The 22,972-nt window shown below is 40.5% G+C and overlaps 2 protein-coding genes across 2 annotated transcripts; both read left to right on the top strand.

Moving 5' to 3' along the window:
* The first annotated feature begins 3,322 nt into the window (after nt 1–3,322).
* Nucleotides 3,323–6,338, top strand: LOC146552696 (uncharacterized). Its single transcript, XM_085257693.1, has 2 exons — nt 3,323–3,443; nt 4,914–6,338. The coding sequence occupies exons 1-2, from the start codon at nt 3,432–3,434 to the stop codon at nt 5,607–5,609; spliced, it is 708 nt and encodes a 235-aa protein (XP_085113819.1). The 5' UTR covers nt 3,323–3,431; the 3' UTR covers nt 5,610–6,338.
* A 2,659-nt stretch (nt 6,339–8,997) lies between these two features.
* Nucleotides 8,998–22,284, top strand: LOC146552695 (sodium-dependent lysophosphatidylcholine symporter 1-B-like). Its single transcript, XM_085257342.1, has 14 exons — nt 8,998–9,268; nt 10,743–10,871; nt 11,563–11,687; nt 14,322–14,445; nt 14,550–14,628; nt 14,716–14,867; nt 14,971–15,061; nt 15,607–15,725; nt 15,855–15,938; nt 19,435–19,518; nt 19,693–19,805; nt 19,907–20,050; nt 20,216–20,392; nt 20,551–22,284. Exons 1-14 carry the CDS (start codon nt 9,185–9,187, stop codon nt 20,603–20,605), a joined length of 1,560 nt encoding a protein of 519 aa, XP_085113468.1. The 5' UTR covers nt 8,998–9,184; the 3' UTR covers nt 20,606–22,284.
* Nucleotides 22,285–22,972: the final 688 nt, after the last annotated feature.

Below are 22,972 nucleotides of genomic sequence, written 5' to 3'. Positions count from 1 at the left end.
TTTGTGTGTGTGGGGGGGAGCTGCTAAAAGCTGTGAACTTCCTTTTGTGTTGAGGTGGATGCAATTGTCTTGCGGGGGGTTACTAGGGTTCCATCACTACGTGACTGCTGGTCAGCAAACCTGGGAAACCCACAGATCATTGGAACTATACCGCAAAACCGCTTCCAAGACATCATGCAACACCTACGCTTTGATGACAGGTCCACCCGCAGTGATCGAGCAAAGACTGATAAGTTCGCTGCAGTCCCATCAAAGACTCGGTGCTGTTTCCTGCAGTATATTGCAAGTAAACCTGACAAGTTTGGGATCAAGTTTTGGGTGGCTTGCGACCTAAAATCCAAGTACATTTGCAATGTCTTCCCATATCTTGGCAAGGACCACAATCGTCCCAGTGGGGAGAGACTGTCTGAAAATGTAGTAATGAGGCTGATGGAACCATTCCTAGACAAGGGCAGAAATGTTACCACGGACAATTTTTTCACATCGCTTTCACTTGCGCAAAAACTTCTTAGACGGAAAACCACCGTCCTCGGCACAGTCAACAAGATTCGCCGGGAAATTCCTCAATCCGCTAGACGCACAGATTGCAATGAATTCACCACTCAGGTATGTTGCAGGTCTTTTGTGGTTCTATGTTTATGTGTTTCATTGTGTGTAAAAGTGCTATAGAAATAACAATTTATCTTATTTCTTAGGTGTTTTCAACCTCTGCTGCCACGCTGACGGCGTATGCGGCCAAACGGAAGAAGACAGTCTATATTCTTAGCAGCATGCACAGCGTGGTTCAGACTGATAACACCACCAAAAGGAAGCCAAACACCGTCACCCTTTACAACACCACAAAGTGTGGCGTGGATGTGATGGACCAGATGGTGCGGGAGTACACTGTCCGCAGAGGAACACGGCGCTGGCCATTTGCCGTGTTCTATAACATGATTGACATGGCAGCACTGAATGCACATGTGCTGTATCAAGCATGCACCGGGACGCAGGAAAGACGGGTGGACTTCCTGGTGGAACTTGCAAGAGAGTTGGCTCGCTCTCATGTAGCTGGGAAGAAGGCAAGAAAAGAACAGTTGCTTCAGACACAACCCTCCACACCTAGCCCTGGAAAAAGAGCCATGTGTCAGGTCAAACACAAATGCAAGAACAATCATGCCACTGTGCGATGTGTTCACTGCTACAGATACACATGTGGTAAATGCAGACTACAGATACCATGGCAGTGCCAGGATTGTGAGTGATTGCTGAAAATGTTGAAATGTACTCACTCACTTTTTATTATTATTTGTAAATATGTGTGCAAATGGTTGTTGTTGTTTTTTTTGTTTTTTTGTACTGTTTTTATCAATAAATCTCAGCAACACAGGAAATACACCCATGTGTGTTGATTTCTCCCTAAGATGGCAAAGTGAAACACAAGTTTCCTTGTGGCTCAGGAAACTAACCACTCCAAGTGGCTCAGCATGGCCAAACCTTATTTACATAACAAAAGCAGCTGTTCACAGGTGATTAAGGATATTAGCTAAAAGCCTACCAGCCATTTGGCTGGAAGGCAGGTTTTAAAGGTAGAAAAGCCAAATGGCTGCTCTCTGAGACGTCCAGTGTTAAAAAGGAAACTACTGCTTTACTGCAGTCTTACATATATAAAGTGCACAGTCCTGTATGGTGCCTTTTAAGCTATTTGCTTTATGCATGTATGAAGAGAACAGATTGTATCTTGTTTCAAAAAAGGCCCCACTTCCCTTTTGGAATATGCTACATTTGAGAACAGATGACATGACTTTATCAGCCAGGCTTATTTGCACAGTACCAGGCTGGAAAATGAGGAATCCAAACAGGAGGAGTGGTCTTTTGCACTATACAATGCCTCATAAAAGATTTTTATTTTTCATTTTCCCAAACATTGACCACAGGTAGCATGACTAATTTGAACAGTAGCACAACTGTTTTGCATTTCTTTATGCCTGCTTAAGTAATGGTTTCCCTACAGTTATACATAATAAATGAAGATTAAATATTAATTGATAATGTTTTGCAATACTGTGCACGTTTGGTGGGAAAAGGGCTCCATACTGAGTACCTGCAATCACTAATACCCAATGTAGCTCTAAGCATAACACTGATTACAAGAAGGTATCTCAGACAGCACTTAGCACCCTCCACAGTGTAGATGTAATGGAGGAGGTCACTGTAAGAGGGATGGACTTGACCTCCTGACTATGACTGATGTAGATGATAAGGTGCTGACTCTATGAATCCACAATCTCAACAGGGTTGTCCAATAAGAACAGATGGCGTATCCACAAAATCCACTGCCACTCAGGTATCTGTGAGTGATGGTGTGGTTTCTGTTGGAAAGAACATAAAAGTCTTCCATAATTATGTGAACAGAGTGAATTAAATGTGTAATACAACAATACAAACAATACTGGATAGTGGAACAGTCAACCAAAATAAGGGAGTGTCAACAAATGCTAATTTTACTATTTACATAAATCCCAACTAGGCACTTTACATTAGAGCTAACATGAGAAATTAGTGACGGTCCCTTAATGACCGCACGGCAGAGGCTGCTTCGCAGTAAACGGCAGTAACAATCGGTAAACGAAGTGTGCGCCAAGGATTAAACAAGGGAGGATAATGGCCGCAGCAAAGAACAAACACGATAAAACACAGAAACGTACAGTCTCATGGACGCACACTGCTAACAGCATTAGAAGGAATGAAAATCCACACGGTGAGTAAAACTCTGCTGACTCTTCCCACCTGCAGCTCCGACCGAACTCTCTGCGTCGACGTGTGCGTAATGATGAGGTAGAATTGTGTCTTCTGATTGGTGAAGAGAATGGGTTGCCTCACCGCTCATTGGCTAAACGGCAGCCGTATGCTGATATCTTACTCCGCAGATGTGGCTCCGTTCGTGAGTTCTGCGAACTGGCTGGCCTTTTGTACAGTAGACATTTGAAGCCTGACAAATCATATTTGTCTGCATGATGTGGCTTCTTATATTATATTAAATATTTTTTTGCATGTAGAATAGGCAATTATTATTATTTTATTTCATTGCATTAGATGCTTGTGCCCAAATAGTAGGGGTGCAACGATATTCGTATTGATATTGAACCATTTGATACAGTGCTTTCGGTTCGGTACACATATGTATCGAACAATACAAAATTTGTAATTTATTTTATCAACTTTCCTTCTGATGCTGTCTGTGTTGAGCGCTCAGTGGATCTGCGTTCAACTACTCCGCCTAGGCTGCACTGTCAAGCGCAGATCCACTGAGCGCTCAACACAGACGGCATCGTCAGAAGGAAGAGCGCAGGGCAAGCTAGCTTAAGCTCTCCTTGCAACATGGCAAATTGAACCTCCCCCACCCTCATTCAGATCTGGCATTTGGAATTATTTTGGTTTTCATGTGACGTATGACCCTGAAGGTAAGCGAGTCATGGACTAAAGTAAAACAGTATGTTGGATGTGCCACACAGTGCTCAATTACATGGGTGGGAGCTAGTGTGTTAGTGCAGTTAGCTCGTTAATGTGTTGGCCGTCCAGCCCCACGCACGGGGCGATCAGGGGTAGCTCGTTAACGGAGATTTGCCGTGTTGTGGCGTTAAGGTCATTTCAACGAGATTAACCTGAAAGCACTAGTGGGAACACAACAAATATGACTGCACATTTACGCCGACATCATCCTAGTGCAAAGACAAGTGGAAGCAGACAAAAACAACAAGCATGCATGCTACAAACTTTACAGAGTCATTTAGACAGCCGTTAGCACAGGATTCTCCTTATGGGGACCTGATATGTTTAATATGCTGCTGAGAATATAGCCCAGAAGAAGCGTATAGTATAGCTTTTATTTTGGAAAGAGCCATTTCTCTGTAATAAACTCTCTTTTCCAAAGATGAGTGATTCCTCAATCAGATACAGGGCTCGCAATATCGCTAGCCCGATGTCCCAGGGCTAGCGATTTTTCCCGTCGGGCTATTGTAGGAAGGAAAAATATATGTCAATGCTTTTGCATTCTTTCAGAAATGTAGCTGGGTAATTATGTCATTGGCATCGGTGAGCCACTGCCAATATGTGACATATTGAAATCGCGTTTGAATTTGCGCTTGTTTTTTTGCTTTCACTTTGCAATCGTGCGAACTGTGTATAGAGAGCGACAGCACTGATCTGTGAGTGATGATAATTTGTGCACCAATTCCTCTGACATTGTCTTATTAATCGTTAGCTTACTATGCAAACATGACAAGTGAAATCTCCCGCAGCAAGCTTAAACATGTGAGAGGTTGATCGCGCAGAGAATCGCTGAGCTTATGTGAGTGCATGTGTAAAAGCATTTCAGTTCTGCTGAGCCAAATAAGACAGGTCAGGGTGAAGAAGTGACAGCCAAAGAAAAGCTTACCACAAAACGGAGAAGTTATGACAAATCAGACTATGAGGCAAAAAGAAAGTGCAGCTTTATGGTTTCATGGACAAAAGAATTTCTGTGGCTGCAATATGACGAGCTAAATAACCAGGGCTGCACATAAGTGGTCCGCAGGTGCGCATTCGCTGTCAAAATAAAAAACACGCACAAGGGTTAGGGTTAAATTTAAAAACTGTACTTTTGAGTTAAAATATATATTTATAATTTTAATAAATGACAAATTAAAAAGGCATGAACATTTTTTTTGTATCGAAAAAATATCGAACCGTGACACCAAAGTATCGAACCGAACCGAACCGTGAATTTTGTGTATCGTTGCACCCCTAATATATATATATATATATATATATAACATTCTGTAACTGTAACTTCTGTCGGTGCTGTGCTTTTGGAAACCGAATTTCCCAGAGGAACCCACCCGAGGGATTAATAAAGTTCTATCTTATCTTATCTTATCTTATCTTATCTTAAGTTTGCTGACGACACCGTCGTGGTGGGCCTGATCTCTGATAACAACGAGACGGCCTACCTGAAGGAGATTAGGAATCTGGAGAACTGGTGCCAGAGGAACAACCTCCTTCTAAACGTCAGTAAGACAAAGGAGCTGATAGTGGACTTCAGCACTAAGCAGGAGAGGAACTACCAGACCCCCGTCATTAACGAGTGCCCAGTGGAGAGAGTGGACAGCTTCAAATACCTCGGAGTTCACATCACGCAGGACCTGTCATGGTCCTGTCACATCAACACCGTGGTGAAAAAGGCCCGTCAGCGTCTCTACCACCTCAGACGCTTGAGAGACTTCCAACTGCCCTCCAAGGTGCTCAGGAACTTTTACTCGTGCACCATAGAGAGCATCCTGACGGGAAACATCTTAACCTGGTTCGGGAACAGCACCATGCAGGACAGACGAGCTCTACAGAGGGTTGTGCGGTCAGCTGGGCGCACCATCCGCTCCGAGCTCCCTGACCTGCACTCAATCTACAGCAGGCGGTGCTGGACCAAGGCCAGGAAGATCGTGAAGGACCTCAGCCATCCCAACAACAGACTGTTCTCTCTGCTGAGGTCAGGAAAGCGATTCCGCTCCCTGAAGACCAACACAGAGAGACTGAGGAGGAGCTTCTTCCCGCAGGCGATGCGGTCTCTCAATCACACCACCACACAGTACTGACCCACACATACAGTTCTTACACACACACTGGACTTTCTGGACTTTGGTTTCACTTCATCACTTAAATCACTTTAAGCATATTTGCACTGCACAAGACATAATGTGGATTGCACAACACTGGTCACTATATTCTTCATTTCCAGTTAATACTTGTACAGCTGCTGTTATTGTGTATATATTTATTTATTTATTTATTTATTTATATTTCTTCATACATTCTTATATAGTTCTATACTGTGTATTGTGTATTTTGTTGTACAGTTATTTTATTTTCAACTTTAATTTATATATTTTATCTTATTCTTTCCCAGTTAAATTTACCCGATATGGCAGCCTGGCTTCTGTCAGTCTGCCCCAGGGCAGCTGTGGCTACAACTGTAGCTGCCTCCACCAGTGTGTGAATGTGAGAGTGAATGAATAGTGGTATTGTAAAGCGCTTTGGGTGCCTTGAAAAGCGCTATATAAATCCAATCCATTGTTATTATTATTATTATTATTCATTCTAATTTGTGTTGTACAGTTATTTCATTTTTAACCTTAATTTATATTTTATTCCTTCCTAGTTAAATTTACCCTTTTTAATTTTTCATATTTATTTCCTATCTTATTCATAGCCTTTTCTTTTTTTTTTCTTTAGGTCACGAGCAGTTGTCTAAGCATTTCACTACATATCGTACTGTGTATGACTGTGTACGTGACAAATAAAATTTGAATTTGAATTTTTTTAAACAGAGTAACAAACATATTCTTGACCATGTACATCGCTTTATGACCACAGTGTACCCATCTTTTGATGGTTGCTTCCCAGAGGATAACGCCCCATGTCACAAAGTCCAAATCATGTCAAACTGGTTTCTTGATCATTACAATGAGTTCACTGTACTCAAATGACTCCCATTGTCACCAGATCTCAACCCAATAGAGCACATTTGGCATGTAGTGGAACAGGAGATTTATGCCATGGAGGTGCAGCTGACAAATATGCAGCAACTCTGTGACACTGTCATGTCAATATGGACCAGAATCTCACAGCAACGTTTTCAACACCTTGTTGATTCCATGCCATGAACACTTAGTGTATTGTAGGCTATCCTATTTCTAGTGTGCTTTTTGTCTCTTACACAAAGCTAAGTTCATATTATTACATTCATTTTTCAACGGAATTGTATTACATAGTGGGTGCCACCAGATCTCAGTCCAATAGAGCGCCTTGGGGATTTGATGAAATGGGATTCAGATCGTGAATGTGCACCAAACAAATCGCACCAACTATGTGAAAGTTTCCTGCGTCTAAGCTGCTCTGAAGGCAAACGTGGGTCCACACCTTTACTAAGATATGCCTAATAAAATGTCCAGTGAGTGTATAGTAGTGATGGCCCGCTTGAAGCTGACGCTCCGGAGCTTGTGTCGAAAAAAACAACACACTGGTTCAGAAGCACTGTGTCGAGGCTTGCTTCGTTTGGCAAAAATCACGTGACCAGTGACGTCCGAAGCTTCATTACGCACGTAACTGCTTCGGTACCTGATTCAAACGGATATAAGGAAGTGAATCATCCACGGGATTCGTGGAGTGTGTTGATGGTGACAGAGAGCGAAGAGGTGATCATTCCAGCATATGACTTTAGGAACACTTCCATGTGAATTAAAGCTGATGAAGACTACAAAAATGTATTTGACACTATACGTACATTACATTGCTACAGTTTAGAAAATCATTTTGTTTATTGTTTTTAGGTGATAGTCTGCAGGACCCAGGAATACCTGCATATCTACCAGCTTGCAGTGTAGTTCCTGCACTCCACAGCCTCTTCTGTTCCATGCAAGTGGATTTTCTCCAGAGCAGGAGAAACTATTTCTAAGAAAGGAAAGAGACTCAGCCAGCGCACAGTAACACTAATCCTCTTTTTAACTGTAAATAACAAAAAGGCTACCTTACATAGATCATGTTCTTACTTTGCAAGTTCTTGATTGGGGGTGGGTTTTGATTATCGCTTTTCTGATTACAATCCATGCTAAATTGAATAAAGTGATATTGATTCATTAAAATCCCGTGTCGATTTGTAAATTAACGTTATTATGCCTGAAACGCCAGCATCTCAGGTTAAACCTCACAACATGTCGTCAAACACCATGCAGCTAAAACAGTAACTGGGAGCAGGTTTACGGATTCTGCATACAAACGTGAACACAGAGCGCGGACCCGACGCGTCAGAGTCAGATTTTGATGTGTCGGCGGGTCCGCGCTGTGTTTGCCTCTTTTTTCTTCGCTGGCTTCTGCAGCTGCAGGTTTCATAACTCTCTGTTTACATCTCTAATTAAGTCTCACATGTGTCAGCTTTCTTTTAATAGATACGAAATTATGGATATATACTGATACATGACCAGAATTGTAATATTTCTGACTGAGGCAAAACTTTCCAGATTCCAATCAAATTGAATCGGATCCTGTATCGAATCAAAATGATTCTACAAATCAGTAACGATGCAGCCGTACTCAGCTCCCTAAGCATTTTCCCTTTCCAGTTCACAATCAATCCCACCCCTAGGTCAAAAATATGTATAGGACAATTGGCCTAATCTAATATTTTATATGAACCTGTCCAGCTGTCCAGTGATTAAATGACAAGTAGATGGAGGCAGGACTTCACAGCAGGGGCATACTCCATAATGTGCTGTGCGTTATCATATGTATAATGTATATATTGCTCACTTATTGTATTTACCAACATCAAGGAGTTATGAGCAAAGAAAGGCCACACCATAGTGCATGTTTAAATAAATGTATTAAATAAATAAATGTTTAAATAGGGAAAGTTTATTGATCAAAATGTATTACGCAAATATGCATTACATTTTTTTCAGCCCCCCAATCGAGAAGACAAAACCAATTACATGTTCAAAGCAACGGAACGGTGGCCCAATATCGGAGAGAACTCCACTCTTGAGTGAGCAGTGATGATTGAGCAGTCCGTTTTATTTTGCAGATTCAAGCTGCTCTTCAAAATATTCGCCACCAGATGTCACCGGAGAGGACTGTGTTGAAAAGCTTCGAGTAATGAACCATTTTTCAATACAAGCTTCAGTGCTTCGGAAAGCTTCATTTGGCCATCACTAGTGTATAGTTATTATTTTATGAAATTAAATTAAATTAATTAGCGCAAAGAAAAGGTTAAAAAGTTGGTGATATTGCTGATACCTTCCTGTTAGCTGCTTCGTTATTAGGTAGAGTAAGGGTTCTTCAATCTCCACTGAAGCTGGAATTTTTACTGATTTTCTAACACAAAGAAAACTTCTTAAAAGACCCAGCGTACTAAACTTTTAATAGTTACTGAAGGTCACGAACAGGGAAAAAAAAAAGGAAAAAATGGTGGAACATCCGATTGTGACGTGTAACCTGACGTAGCCCACATAGTAGAATGAATGAGGTGGACGAAAGCAGCACGAGCGCTCTGACTCAGAAGCTCCCAGAGCTCTGGCTAACATGGCGATGCTGTGAACTCGGTTCATTCTTCTGACACTAAGGAATATATTTACATTTCACAATATCGAAAAATAACATCAACTAGAACAAGATAATGGCACGAGGAGAGGGCGCCGAGCAGTACGCGGCGACTTTATTGTCAGTCAAACCGCTCAATGCAGAGATCAAGACGGTGAAGGTAAGAGCGACGTTTAACCGGCACGTTTGATTTTTAAGAGGGGTGTTAAAATGAACAGGATTTATGTGCCCGCCGCGCCCACTTAAAAAAATAATAATAATCAGGTGCGTTAAAGGGCGCCTAAATTCAAAGTAACGTTTGATAAAATGCGGTCTTTACTTCCTTTCTTACCAAAAACCTCACACCCTGCCTTGTTCTGTGCCCTTTCCTGCCCTCGAGGTTTGAATTTCGCCCGGTCCACGTTTATCTGTCCTCCAGCTCTCGTGATGCTGGCATACCGGTTTTAAAGGGACCAAACACCTTAACGAAAGCCGGCGTTTTCTCTCTGTCACATTCAAATATAGCTGCTGGCAGATGTGGAGAAACGTGGCGTGATCCTGTTTTTAGAGCCACGACTTGTGAGCCATATTTGGTTTAAGTGGCTGAAATTAAGTCCCTATATTTAACGATTAACGCCTTAAATTTACCCCCAAAATGGTTTAATAGCTTCCATATCGTTCAACAGTGGCGGTATCTTTGCACGAGAAAATACACGGCAGGTTGCATTTCAAACATCAGTGTCTTCTCTGTGATCATTTACATTAATGTGATGTAGATTTAAAGTGTAACAAAACTCCTGTGAAACATTAGCCCCAAAGCTGCTAATCTTTAGTAACCTTGATGTGCATTTAAATTCATTGTCTTTGGGTTTTTAGACTGCTGGATGAAAAAGTAGCGATGTATATGGCACCATGGTTCAAACTGTAAATTATACTGGTGGTTTTCTTTGAATCCAAAGGCACTTTTCAGTGCAGTCCTCTTGTACTCTGGGAAAGACTGTGGAGATCTTTCTTTAAAGCACATTAAAGGTTATGCAGGCTTCTGTTCTTTATTTAGCATCAGTATTATTTTTAGTCTTGCATCACTGTAATTCCAGACATGCACTCTGTGGAACGTGACCACAGAGAGAATATTGTGTGTGCCTGTTGATAAGGTTGCAATTTGCGTCCTTCAAGAGGTGATTCTGCTTCTGTGTCCGTGATGGTTGTAAATCAGGGTGTGTAATCCCCCCTTTGCTGACATCACGCTTGAGAAAGGGTATTGGCTACCGCTGATAGGCTCTAGTCTGTCTGGAGGCTGTTGGCTATTCAGCATAAAATGTCACACTACCTCTAACATACCATTGCTGGAGCCAATGGCTGTGCTGAGGTGATGTAGTGATGTGGTTTCACTCAGCATGAACTACAGTAACCTCATAGTTCCGCGTTGCAACGCAAAGTTTGACAGAGGGATGGGTGTAGGGATTTGAATCAGAGGGATGAATTAAAGACTGAAGGCAGAAATGGAGCCAATGATAATGTGTTAACCCACTGTCTACATAATTACACCTTAATTTATAGCTTCCCAGTGGAATTCGAGTTTACCCATATTTAATGTCTAAATGCACTAACATCACTGCATTTCCCCTCTGTTCTCACCTCTTCTTCTCTTCCAGCTGAAGACCCAGAGAAATCGTCTGTCTGTGTTCAGTAAAGTGTGCTATGCCTTTGGCGGGGCTCCCTACCAGATCACAGGCACTGTTCTTGGCTTCTTCCTCCAAATCTACTTGCTCGATGTGGCACAGGTAATTGCCAAGCGCTGGGCAAAAAAACCCAAAAGGTTAAAATCACACACTTCTGCCTCCTTTATAAAGCTGCACCAACTGTGAAGATTCTGGGCTGATGCCAGTATTTAAAATAAAAAAAAATTTAACATTTGTGTGAGGAAAACTAAGTGATCTTCATTATTTAAAAAAAAAAAAAAGCTCTTCATCACAACGTTTTTTAATATTAAAAATCAATGCCACACAGCAGCTAAATGACATCGATAAAATTCAATTGTTTGCAGAACACACACAGGTTACAAACGCAGGGGTCAAGGTGTGTGTGTGTGTGTGTGTGTGTGTGTGTGTGTGTGTGTGTGTGTGTGTGTGTGTTCTTCTCAGCCTCATATCAGCTAAACTGTCTCCGGTCAAGCGTGTTAACCCGGACTCCCCCTGTTTGCTTTGTTAGCAAATTAGACTTTTTCCTGCTGTACACAGTAGGAACTGGAAAAAGGCCATTCAGCTCAGAGGATGAGATCATTAGAGGGGCTTTGAATGCTGCTTTGTTATAAAAGAAGTGACAGTGTTGTGTATTTTAATTCTGTTGTGCTCTCAGCTGTACTGAGTCTGCTGTCACAGCTCTTTTGAGCCACTCTCCATATGAGGTAGTCCTTGGCATCCTCACTGTTTTGGTCTCAAAGCTAACACACTTTTTTCCACCCTTCCCTTCTAGCTGGACCCCTTCTATGCCTCTATCATCCTGTTTGTGGGAAGGGCCTGGGATGCTATCACCGACCCTACAGTGGGTTTCCTGGTGAGCCGGAGTAGATCCACCCGCTTTGGCCGCATGATGCCCTGGTAGGTATCTGTATGTTGAATGATAATAAGATAATGCTGCGTTTTGAGTAAGGACAGAGATACATGAGGCAAATGCTCTGGCAACAACAAGAAGAAAAAAAACAGCTCAGGATCAGTAGCCATGGCAACAAGTTTGAAGTAGCAACTAAGGAGGAATAAATGGTAAGAGTGCAATAATGCAGTCTAAATATGAATCATATACAGTGCCAGCATCAGACATTCCTACCAAATGCAGGCTGAAGCACCCACTGAAACCAGCCAGCTGAAGAGTAGGAGCAGGGCTACCATCGTCTGCTGCGGTCCTAGTTTGGATCGAGCCTTGAGACGAAATCCTTTTAGGGAAGCAGTTGAATTATATTGAGGACTGATAGAGTAGCAAGCAGGACAGCTAGTCAGCCAATAGGGAAAATAAAAGATGGGCCTGGGCTAGCTGGTTAACATCAACTGAGCTTTAAAAGTGAGGGAGTCAGACAGGAAAAAAAACTAAAATGAGCTGCAAGATATACTTAAGTGACTTGTGTGAATCACAGGGATGGATCGGGTCATAACAGTGGTTGTGAGAATTATTATTAGTGTAAGTCTTCTTGCTGACAAAGACTTTAACCAGGGTTTTAAAAAGTCCAGCTTACTTGACATCAAGTCTGAGCGCATGTCTCCCCGGACTAAACTAAGTTTGACGAGCCTGTAGGAAAGTGACACTTGGCTCGGTAAGAAATTTGTTGCAGCAGCTGGGAGAGTTTCTCTTCTTGCAACTTTGCAAGTACAAAAGGTCCTTGTAGCTGAACACACGCTGTACTTTTCCTTCCCTGTAAAACATTTGCAAAACTCAAATAGATGAAAATGCCTGAAACCATTTTTGCATTCCTAACAAACCAGTTTAGTTACCAGCATCGTCTCCCATGTTTTAGTTGTTACTTATGTTTCAGTCTAGATATGTGTTTGCAATCTGCTGTGTGTTTGGTTCACTGTGACATAGCTGGCAGCTTGTCATGGGTATCCCTGCCTGAAGAAGGGCGACCTTGACTTTCTTCTCACAGTCAAACATGGTGCAGCTTTCTTGACAATATCAGAACCGTATCTGGTTACAAAAATCTCTCAAGGCCATGATATAATCTGCAGAGGAGCAGAGCTAAATATTTTTACAAGCTTTTTTCCCCCCCTCACATGATACCCCAGCCATATCTGGAGTGGAGTGACTGAAAAAACCAGCTGTGCATGAGCTGTAATGTTGTAGCTGGGAGGAAGTGAGGGGGAGGGGGAAGTTACTGGCTTAAGCTGTGATTGGTCCAACCCACAACACACCATCAGCTTCAAACCAATATGGGTGTGTTCTCCTTTGTGTGTATGATTTCTCGGCGTGTACAAGTGTAGAGAGGTTACTTCAGGTCAAAAAGCATGCTGGGTTAAAATAATGAGGCTAGTTTAAAGAAAAATAGCAAAATGTACATAAAAGGGACATCCTCCAGATAAAAATACAGAGATTTGTTAGGTTCTTATTTCTTTTTTCTGTCTGTACTGGAAATGTACATAAAGACAGGCAGGCAGCCAGACTGGCAGGAGTCTACATTTCTCATTTTACTTATTATCTTAGCTCAATGAGGTTTTTTTTTATTTTAGAAGTAGATTTTGTTTCTTTTAGAAAGAGGGGGGGAAGAGTGTGATCATGTGTCTGTGACTTTCACTGCTGTGCCAGTGAACCAGCAACCTGTGCTCAGTGAGCAAAAATGGAAATTATTAGTACTCATTAACCTAAATTTGCTTGGACGTTAAAAGGTATCAGGAGTTTTCTTATTTTCCATGTGAGTCACATGGGTGAAAGGGGAACAAGGGGATTTCATATGACCATGTGTGAATGTCACGCTCACCCTCTCCCCGTTAGTGTTATGGAGCTTGGGAAGAGTCAGGTTTTAACTCGCATGTGCGACGGCTCAGAAACAAGCCTGAGGAAGAAATAGCTGTTTAAATATATGTTGCCATTTGACAAAATGTTTCATGATTATGCAGTCAGGTGCAACCCTGTAAGCCTTCACCTCCCTGTTTGGCCTCTAAAAGGTCACATTTTATTCACATGATGCTAATAAAAACTGCAGTTTTCCTCAAATTATGTGATTACTTTCAGCGAGAAAAATGTAGTTTCATTTTGGCCCCCAAAAACTGCCTTGTAATGGTTCTCTTAACAAGTAAAACTGTTTGATTTCCTTATTTAAAAACTGAGGCTTTAACTGCAGTCTGTAGTATCGCCGGTTTCTGTGACTGAGGTCAGGTAGAGGGCACGGCTGAAGAGAAGGATGCTGAGGCCGAGTGGGGTGAGAATGATGTGGGTCCAAGCAGCTATCGCCTCCTTGTGCAGCGCTGGCTGAGCCCTTTCTCCACACACAAGATCTAACAAGCCAGGATTAGAAGGATTATTCACAAAGCATAAAAGAAAGAGTTGAAAAGAATTGACTGCCAGGGAGGGATATAAAAAGGAGGGGTTGAGCTACAGTAACAGTGGGGAAAATGCATTAGACACACCCTTAAAGGAAGGAAACAGTGGGTTCTATGTGTTTGCCTTAAATACAAAAGAAAATAAAACAAAGGTAAGAAAGAAATGCTCAGTCTTTTATCAACCTGTGTCCACTCATCTCTTCTCAGGATCATTTTCTCCACCCCGTTTGCAGTGCTTACTTACCTCCTGATCTGGTACGTGCCTCCGTTTGAAGAGGGGAAGGTCATTTGGTATCTGGTCTTTTACTGCCTTTTCCAGTCAATGCAGACGGTTAGTACCGCATTTTGAGCCCATGTTTTTTATTTTATTTTTTTTATTTGCTTTTTGTCCACTGACGTGAACTTGTCTAATGTTGTGGTCTCGTACATTTGCAGTGCTTCCATGTGCCATATTCAGCCCTCACCATGTTCATCAGCAGGGACCAGAAAGAGCGGGACTCTGCTACAGCCTACAGTACGACATCACCCTGTGCAAATAAACTGATTTCACTGGTGTTTTGTTATTCGTGTGCTGACCGTCAGTTCTTGTGTTTGCTCTCAGGGATGATGGTGGAGGTGCTGGGCACAGTGCTGGGCACTGCAATCCAGGGGCAGATAGTAGGTGGTAATTCCAATTGTCCCACTGAGTCTGATGCGCCTTACAGCACAAACTCATCCAGTGTCAACACCACTATAGCCTCACTGGATCAGACGGTGAGTCTATTGAAAGGGGGTTTTTTTGTACTGTGTCAAATAAAAGATGATTATTGTTGGTCCAAGCTAAGGGTCGTGTATTTTTATTTTTTTTTGTCCTCAGAAACAAGCTTACTTGGTTGCTTCAGGGGTCATATGCATCATCTACGTCCTGTGTGCTGCAATCTTGTTTTTAGGTGTGAAGGAGCAAAAAGGTATGAATCCTTTCTTATCTAATCAGGGCTCGCAAAATCGCCCGACGGGCGGGGCTTGGATAGATTTTGGTCGCCCGACTGCAGATATCGCTATCCCCGGGACATCGGGCGATTTTGCGAGCCCTGATAAATGCAAACAACATTTAAAGTAAGATAATGACTCAATTTGGCTTCAAGACAGACTTGAATCATGAATCTGACAACTTGACACGTGAATTGATGTAAAAAAAAAAAGGAAAAGAAAATTCTGACTCAGTTTTTGTCCAGTTTAATCATGCGCATGCAAAACTGTATATTAGTAACAGTGACAGGAATAATTCTTTAACTGTTAAACTTTTCTTAGCGCCTCTGGTTAGTTCCTCTTGGCCTTCTCACTCTGTGTTCAAAAAGATAAAGATGTGGTGGCCAGATTGTAGCAAGTGCTGCAAAATACTCACTAGACAAATACCACATTGTCTCACCACAAAAGCTTGTGTGTGTTGTATTCTTAGATGCAGATTTGCAGAGGTCTCATTTGTTGTGTTCTCCTTTATGTTGGACTCTAGAAACCGGGCGGGACAAGTCGGAGCCGCTCACCTTTGCTCAGGGCCTGCGGTTGGTCATGTGTCACGGGCCGTATGTCAAACTGGTCATCGGCTTCCTCTTCACCTCTCTTGCTTTCATGGTAACGCTACATTTGATTTGTGCATTTTTTATTTATTTTTTTCGTGAATTTTCAGAGGTCGCGTTGAAAGGATTTTTTTATTTTATTTATTACAGTAATTTGGTTTATAGTTGCTTCTGTCTTTTACAGCTGCTGGAGGGAAACTTTGCACTTTTTATCACCTACGCTCTCGGCCACAGGAAGGACTTTCAGAATATCCTTCTTGTCATCATGGTGAGTGTTTGTATTTTTACTATGAGTGCTCTTCTCGTAAAAACCCTCATCAGGGTAGATTTAGTGTACATCAACACCATGTCTGCAGACGTAAAGCTTGCTGCTTGCTGTAAACTGTTTAGGGGATATTTCAGTTTCTAGTCTTAGGCGCTTCCTCGCATGATGTAGAAGCATGCCACGAAGGCCTGAGAGGGCATATTTCAGGATGAGAGGAGGTGTCGTACTGTTGGGAATCGGTCTCCCACTCACTCACTCTCTGAGTTATGCTAGATCAAGGGCACAGAATGGAGCTTTTGTTGCCCTGGCAACCCTTCACTGACACCATGGGAACAGCCACCATTGCTAATGCCCTCCTCTCACTGCTTTCTGCTCTGCTGCCTTTTTCTATGATTAGGAGTGGGAAATACTTGGACACTGTATCACATTTGGAGAGTTTAGAGCAGAGTGTCAAAGTCTGAGAATTCGTGGGCTTCTGGCCTTTCATCTACTGCTTGTTTTTGTTTGCTAATTTAACACTGGTTGACCAGTTTTGGCCTGGAGGTCAAAGGTTTTCTGCGCCCCTGCAGGGTTGGGTTAAAAGCCAATGAAAGCTTATCGTGACCTTATCCCCTGACCTCCTCCGGTGGTCATTTTAATTTTTCCACTTTCCACATTTCCCACAGTCCTCAGTGAAGCCCAGTTAGTAGTCTGAATAGTTTCTGTAGAAAATATTTTGTAATTTTTTGTTTATAAATTTCATTTGATTTATTTAAAATTATATAATTGATCATCCAAGAAAGTCCATCATACAGAGTTAGAGCTAGGAATTTAGAGAAATGCAGACTAACTTTCCAACTAGTGTTTGGATTCCACTCATTTTAATGTATAAAACACAGTATAGGAAAACTTGGAGCACTAGATGGTGCCTAAATATGGGAGATTAGAAGTTAACACTAACAAGCTTGACTAGCAAGTTACATAAACTGTATAGATTGTATTTATGAATCTAACAGATACATATTTCATTTCATTTATTTATTTATTTCACACTTGGTCAACAGTTTCCACAGTTAGTTCTTTCAAACAAACCAACTACACTTTCTGTCAGTAAAGCACTGCAACCACGTGTGAAAAGGAGCAGGCAGAAGAATATATTCTTATTAAACCCTGCCCCCTATCTACAATCCAACTTATATTGCAAGTGGGCACCAAAAGTCAAGGAACAAACTAACATTAACACTTATTTCCAGTCCTAACTCAAACCAAACAACAATTTACAATCAGAATATACCACTCCACATAGTAACAAGGAGAAAAGTAAGTAAATGAAACAAAAAATAATGGATCCTTATTCAATGAACTCCAATTTCATTCACATTCTTCATATTGAGTTATCGTTTTAAGCATGTAACACTTTTTAAAACAATGTAAATTTATACAACTCTTTAAATTATAATGAAGAGTTCCACAGTCGTACCCCTAACCGTTGGACTCATTAATCTTTGTGTTGTCCTAGCTAGCTGATGCTTAAAATAAAATTTCCTTCTGCTGTCTTCTCCCCCCAAACACGTTAAAAATACTCTTTGTAACTTAGAAGGCAAAATATTACTTTTAGCCTTAAACATAATTAATAGTGTCCGTAGTTTCACTAAATCTCCTAATTTTAATCATTTTGATTTTATAAATAATTTATTTGTATGTTCTCTATATTTAACGTTATGAATCATCCGTATCACTTTCTTCTGTAATAAGTTTATAGATTTTATAGTATTCTCATATGTATTCCCCCAAACTTCGACACAGTAACTAAAGTATGAGAAAAACAATGAGAAATATAAAATGCGCATTGTTTTGTGGTCTAATAAATCTCTTACATTTCCCAAAACATAAATGTTTTTAAACATCTTCTTTCTAATATACTCAATATGTGATTTCCACGTCAAATTTTCATCTACTATTAAAATTCAGTAACTCTCTCAATCAATTCTCCATTAATGGACATAATGACTTCTTCCTCCTTTACACGATTGCCAAATATCATGAATTTCGTTTTTGTCAGATTCAAAGATAATTTATTTACATCAAACCATTTTTTTTTAATCTTAACATCTCAGAAATCATAATTTCAACCAAATCTTTCAAATTCTCTCCAGAGCAATACAAATTTGTGTCATCTGCAAATAAAATAAAATTTAACCTTTTTGATACGTCATTAATATATAAATTAAAAAGTTTAGGTCCCAAAATAGAACCTTGAGGAACGCCACATACAATCTTCAATCGTTCAGAGGTATTGCCAAGATAATGTACATATTGCAACCTATTTTCTAAATAACTCCTTAACCAATTCAATGCTACTCCTCTCACACCATAATTATACAATTTAGAAATCAAAATAGGATGTTGTAACGTGTCAAAAGCTTTTTTTTTTTTTTTTAAATCAACAAATACCCCAACTGTGTATTTATTATTATGGGTTGCAGATGAAATATCATCAATGAAAGTCAACAATGCTAATGCCGTTGATCTATTTTTACGAAATCCAAATTGATTTCCATTTATTAGTTGATAGTTTTATTGAAAAAAAATCAAGTCTTTCCGCAAAAAGTTTTTCAAGCACTTTTGAAAACTGTGACAAACGAGACACTGGCCTATAGTTGTTAAAACTATGCTTATCTCCAGATTTATATAAGGGTATCACTTTTGCCACTACTCATTGATGTATTAAAAAATAAAATATGTCCACCCACCATGAAGGGGGAAACTAGGTGTTTAATTTGTACCATTCTGTAAACATGTTTATTTCTGCTGTAAAGTTGGGCTTTTAAGTGGCTTTTGGAATCAGCCTCATGTGGCTACTAAAGGAATTGCAGTTTTTGGCATTTCATTTCTGGCTTCATTTTTTTACTCCCAGACATTCCCACTGTGTCCCCGATGATTATCCAAGCAGACGTTTTTTTTCTCCATTTGCATCAGACCTGCGTATTTCACATAGTAGCAAGTTGCAAAAATATTCACATGTATAAAAAATGCAGAGAAGAAGATATGACTGACGCCAACCAGCTATAATTTCCGCAACAATAAGTCTCAAGGTTTCCTCACACACTGGAAAAGTCCAGTTGGTTTGGCAATTTGTTTGCAACAAGGTCTGTGTGTGCGCAGATTAAATTCTGATTAAAAAGAAACAATGTGGTTAACAGTTTAGTATGTTGTCCAACAATGCCGATGCTACAAGTCTGCTATGTGTAGTCTACTTTGTGTTCTGTGTTTTGTTTTTTTGGGGACAAAGTGAATGAAACATATTTGCAAGCACAGCAGGAAAAAAGGCCATATGTTAAATTATTTTTTAAATTTTTTTTAATTGCCCCTTGGTTGATAAGCACGCTTCAGCTATATGAAATACATGAAAAAAAAATTCTATAGTCATCGCTTAGTCATCATTTAACTCAGAGTATATGTTCTTTTCGTGCTCTCTTCCGAGCTTGTATAACTAAATTCTTTATCATTATTTCTTCAGCTCTCTGGGGCTCTAACCATCCCTTGGTGGCAGTGGTTTCTAACCCGGTTCGGGAAGAAGAAAGCAGCTTACTTTGGCATCTCGGTGAGTAGCAGATGTTATGGAGTGTAGATGAGTGAAGCTATAGCTCACTCTATGCTCTATTTTGACTCATTCAGTCTGCAAGATTAAAAAAAAAAAGTCTTCAATAAATCCTGATCGTAAGCTTTGTTTGTTTCATTTATGAGACCTCTGACGTCTTTCTCCCTCTCGCTACAGTGGGCAGTGCCCTTCATGATCCTGATCGTCTCTGTCAAAAGCAACCTGATCGTTTCTTACCTGGTCTCAGTGGCAGCAGGTGTGAGTGTAGCAGCAGCCTTCCTCCTGCCCTGGTAAGCACAAGTTTATCCACAGAAGTCGTCCTTGGATCCTTTTGCGGATGTGGGTTTTCTTTTGTGTTGTTGAGCTTCTGTCTGGATGTTTGATCTTTCAGGTCGATGCTTCCTGATGTAGTGGATGACTTCAAAGTTCAAAATCCAGACATCCGCGGTCATGAAGCCCTCTTCTACTCCTTCTATGTGTTCTTTATCAAGTTTGCCTCTGGAGTCTCCCTGGGTATCTCTACCCTCAGTTTGAAGTAAGTTTACTGACCTGATTTTTAATCAGTGTTTCAATCATATTAATGTTTTCATCCTTAAAACTAAGGAGCTTATCAGTCCAGTAGTCCTGGGGACAACAATACTTAATTCTTCAGCTGACCATATTGCTTAATTTTTCTCCCCCTGTGTACACTTTTTCACAGATTTGCTGGCTACGTGACCGGGGGCTGCTCACAACCCGAGGCGGTCAGTGTAACCCTGAAGGTGCTGGTCTCTCCCGTGCCCGTGGTTCTTATTGCTGTGGGACTGTTGATACTGAAGACCTACCCCATCGATGAGGAAAGGAGACAAGGCAACCGAAAACTACTGCAGGCAATGTTGTAAGTGAGGAGTGAAAACACACACACAATTTACCATTGATCCTTCTTCTGTGTCCCACCAGGATCTGTGCATTGTATGAAAACTTGAACTGTTAACCAGTTTTAGCCCACTCTTGTGTGTTTGTGACTCTGGTTGTTCTCCTTTTCTTTTTAAACAGCGATTCTGAAACGGATTCTGAATCTGAAACCTCAGATCGTGGGAGCAGCGTCTAGAGGCCAAGCCAGCCGCCTCTGCTGCTTTACATGTTTGCACAGGCTGTGAAGAGACCGCCTGGACTAACAGGGGAGGGACCACAAACCACCCACTGCTGACTAGTGATCGTCATCATGTGCGGGTTCCTCCGCAGTGAATTGCACAGGTTTACATCACCCTCTAGTGTCCACACTGAGTATTTATTTTTCCATCCAGCTGTGTCCCAGTGAACAGGTTAATGAAAACTCCAGAGAATACACAAGATCCAAATCTACACGGTGTAGGATTGTTATGTTATGCCGACCTCCCAGGTTAGATTCTGTTACTTATATATTTTTTTGTTTGTTTTGTTGAGATTTTCTTTCATCATTTAGCTTAAATGCCGCACAGAGATCTCTCTTTATTATAATCTACAGCAATAGCTGAAAAAAATTCAAACCACTTCTTTGTTAAAACAAAGCTCACACACATTTTGGTTAGCATTTGGCAGCTTTTATAAATGAACGACAAAGCCTCTTGGGAGCTCTAGTCTTGGTTTCCAAAGATGTTTGACTTTATTGTTTACTGAGACGTTCCTATTTATAGCCTTCCGTTTTGTCACTCCTCCCGTGTGATTGCACTACATCATGAAAGCTTTGGGAGAAAGTGTGCTTTGCAGTACCGTTTGCAAGGTATTAACGTGCTGGTTTACACTATGAGACCATCACTCGAACACACTGTTACATTTTGATGTTTCGATGACGCGTCTTAGCTGTTTTCCACTCAGAGTGTGCTCTGAAAGAAATGTACAGTATCAGCCCTTATTATGAAGGGTGTGCCAGCACTATTCCAGTAAATGGAGTCGTATGGAGATTTGCTACACTCTCTCCTTTTTGTTGTTTGTTTGTTTTCATATAGCACATTTCAAAAAGTGTACTTGAATTTTCTAAAGGAGAAACGGCAGTACAACATGATGTACTTGTATATAGGTTATGTGAATCATTGCCTTACAAATACGTCTTACAACTGGTTTCAGATATCTCTGATTTTCTGAACTCAAATTAATTTTTTATGTAAATCTCCGTCGGGTTTAATAGACTTTTTTGAAGTGCTTATAAAGCAAAGTCAGCTGTACTGGGAGTTCTTTTTTATTTACCATGTGACATCCCAAATTCAAAAATGTGTTATTTAACTATTTATGGAAACTATCTAAGGGACTATAATTTTCTTATGCAGGCATGTGTTTAAGAATAACTTATTACCAATGACTGAATGATTTGAGTCTTGTGGAAGAAAAAAAATGTAAATGTTGGCTTTGTTTGTCTTTTCCTTTTGTCTTAGAAAAGTAAAAGTTGCAGTCATGGTGAAATGTGACTGATTTAAAAGAATACAATAAAAAAAAACAAAAAAAAAAAAAACAGCAGCCCTATAGCAGATGCTTTCATTAACTAATATGCAGATGACTTGATTTTACCTCAAATGATGCTATGAAAAAGGAACCGTTTTCATTTGGGGCCTTCAAACTGCACTGAATCAGCAGAATAGAGTAGATTACATCTGCCCTCTATATTAATATATGCTGCTGTATGTGTATATGTGTAAATACTTTTTCCAACTATGTTTATGAAGAGCAATGTATATAAACCACTGAGGAGTCAAATCGTGTTCATATTTTTGATTTTAAACCTGTGAATAAACTTTGTCAAAGCAGAGAAAAAAACTGTTTGGTTTCTTTGAAGCATCCTTATAACACTTTGTTTTTTATGCGGAACATTAAACCAGTTAGATGTAAGCCATGCATTAACATTAAGGTAGTGCAAGTTGGTATAAAACAACTTCCTTCAGTGAGAGAGACATTTATTTATTAATTTGGTTTTTTTGGGGGGGGGGGGTTGATTTTCTAAAAAAAAATAAATGCCATAAATTTCAGACTTTTTTTTTTTTTTTTTAACCTTGAGTTTAGTTTGAGTCTTTTTTTTTTTTTTTTTTTTTTTTTTTTTTTAATGATTAACATTTTTACATAAGAAATATGAGTAAAAATAAGTAAAACTATCACTAACCATAGTCAATTGTCTTCCAGGGGCCAGAGCAGGCAACACTGAAGTAAATTTAAAACTGCTGGCTAAGGATAAACGTAAATTCAGTAAGATCATAATTCACGTCGGCAGTAATGACACCCGGTTACACCAATCGGAGGTCACTAAAATCAATATTGAATCAGTGTGTAACTTTGCCAAAACAATGTCGGACTCTGTAGTTTTCTCTGGTCCCCTCCCCAATCAGACCAGGAGTGACATGTTTAGCCGCATGTTCTGCTTAAATTGCTGGCTGTCTGAGTGGTGTCCCAGAAACGATGTGGGCTTCATAGATAATTGGCAAACCTTCTGGAGGAAACCTGGTCTTGTTAG

The sequence above is a fragment of the Mchenga conophoros genome, linkage group LG19, assembly GCF_057382185.1.
Source record: "Mchenga conophoros isolate Kocher_MC1m ecotype Shallow Benthic linkage group LG19, M_conophoros_male_GT1.1, whole genome shotgun sequence".
Lineage (NCBI taxonomy): Eukaryota > Metazoa > Chordata > Actinopteri > Cichliformes > Cichlidae > Mchenga > Mchenga conophoros.
The sequence above is the reverse complement of the archived record's forward strand: the minus strand, read 5'-3'. Positions and strand labels throughout refer to the sequence as shown.

Excerpts from the sequence above, each read along its gene's own strand:
- LOC146552695 (XM_085257342.1), top strand. The coding sequence starts at position 9,185 with ATGGCACGAGGAGAGGGCGCCGAGCAGTACGCGGCGACTTTATTGTCA. Across the intron at positions 15,062-15,606 it reads AGGTGTGAAGGAGCAAAAAG|AAACCGGGCGGGACAAGTCG; the intron begins GTATGAATCCTT and ends GTTGGACTCTAG. Across the intron at positions 20,051-20,215 it reads ATCTCTACCCTCAGTTTGAA|ATTTGCTGGCTACGTGACCG; the intron begins GTAAGTTTACTG and ends ACTTTTTCACAG.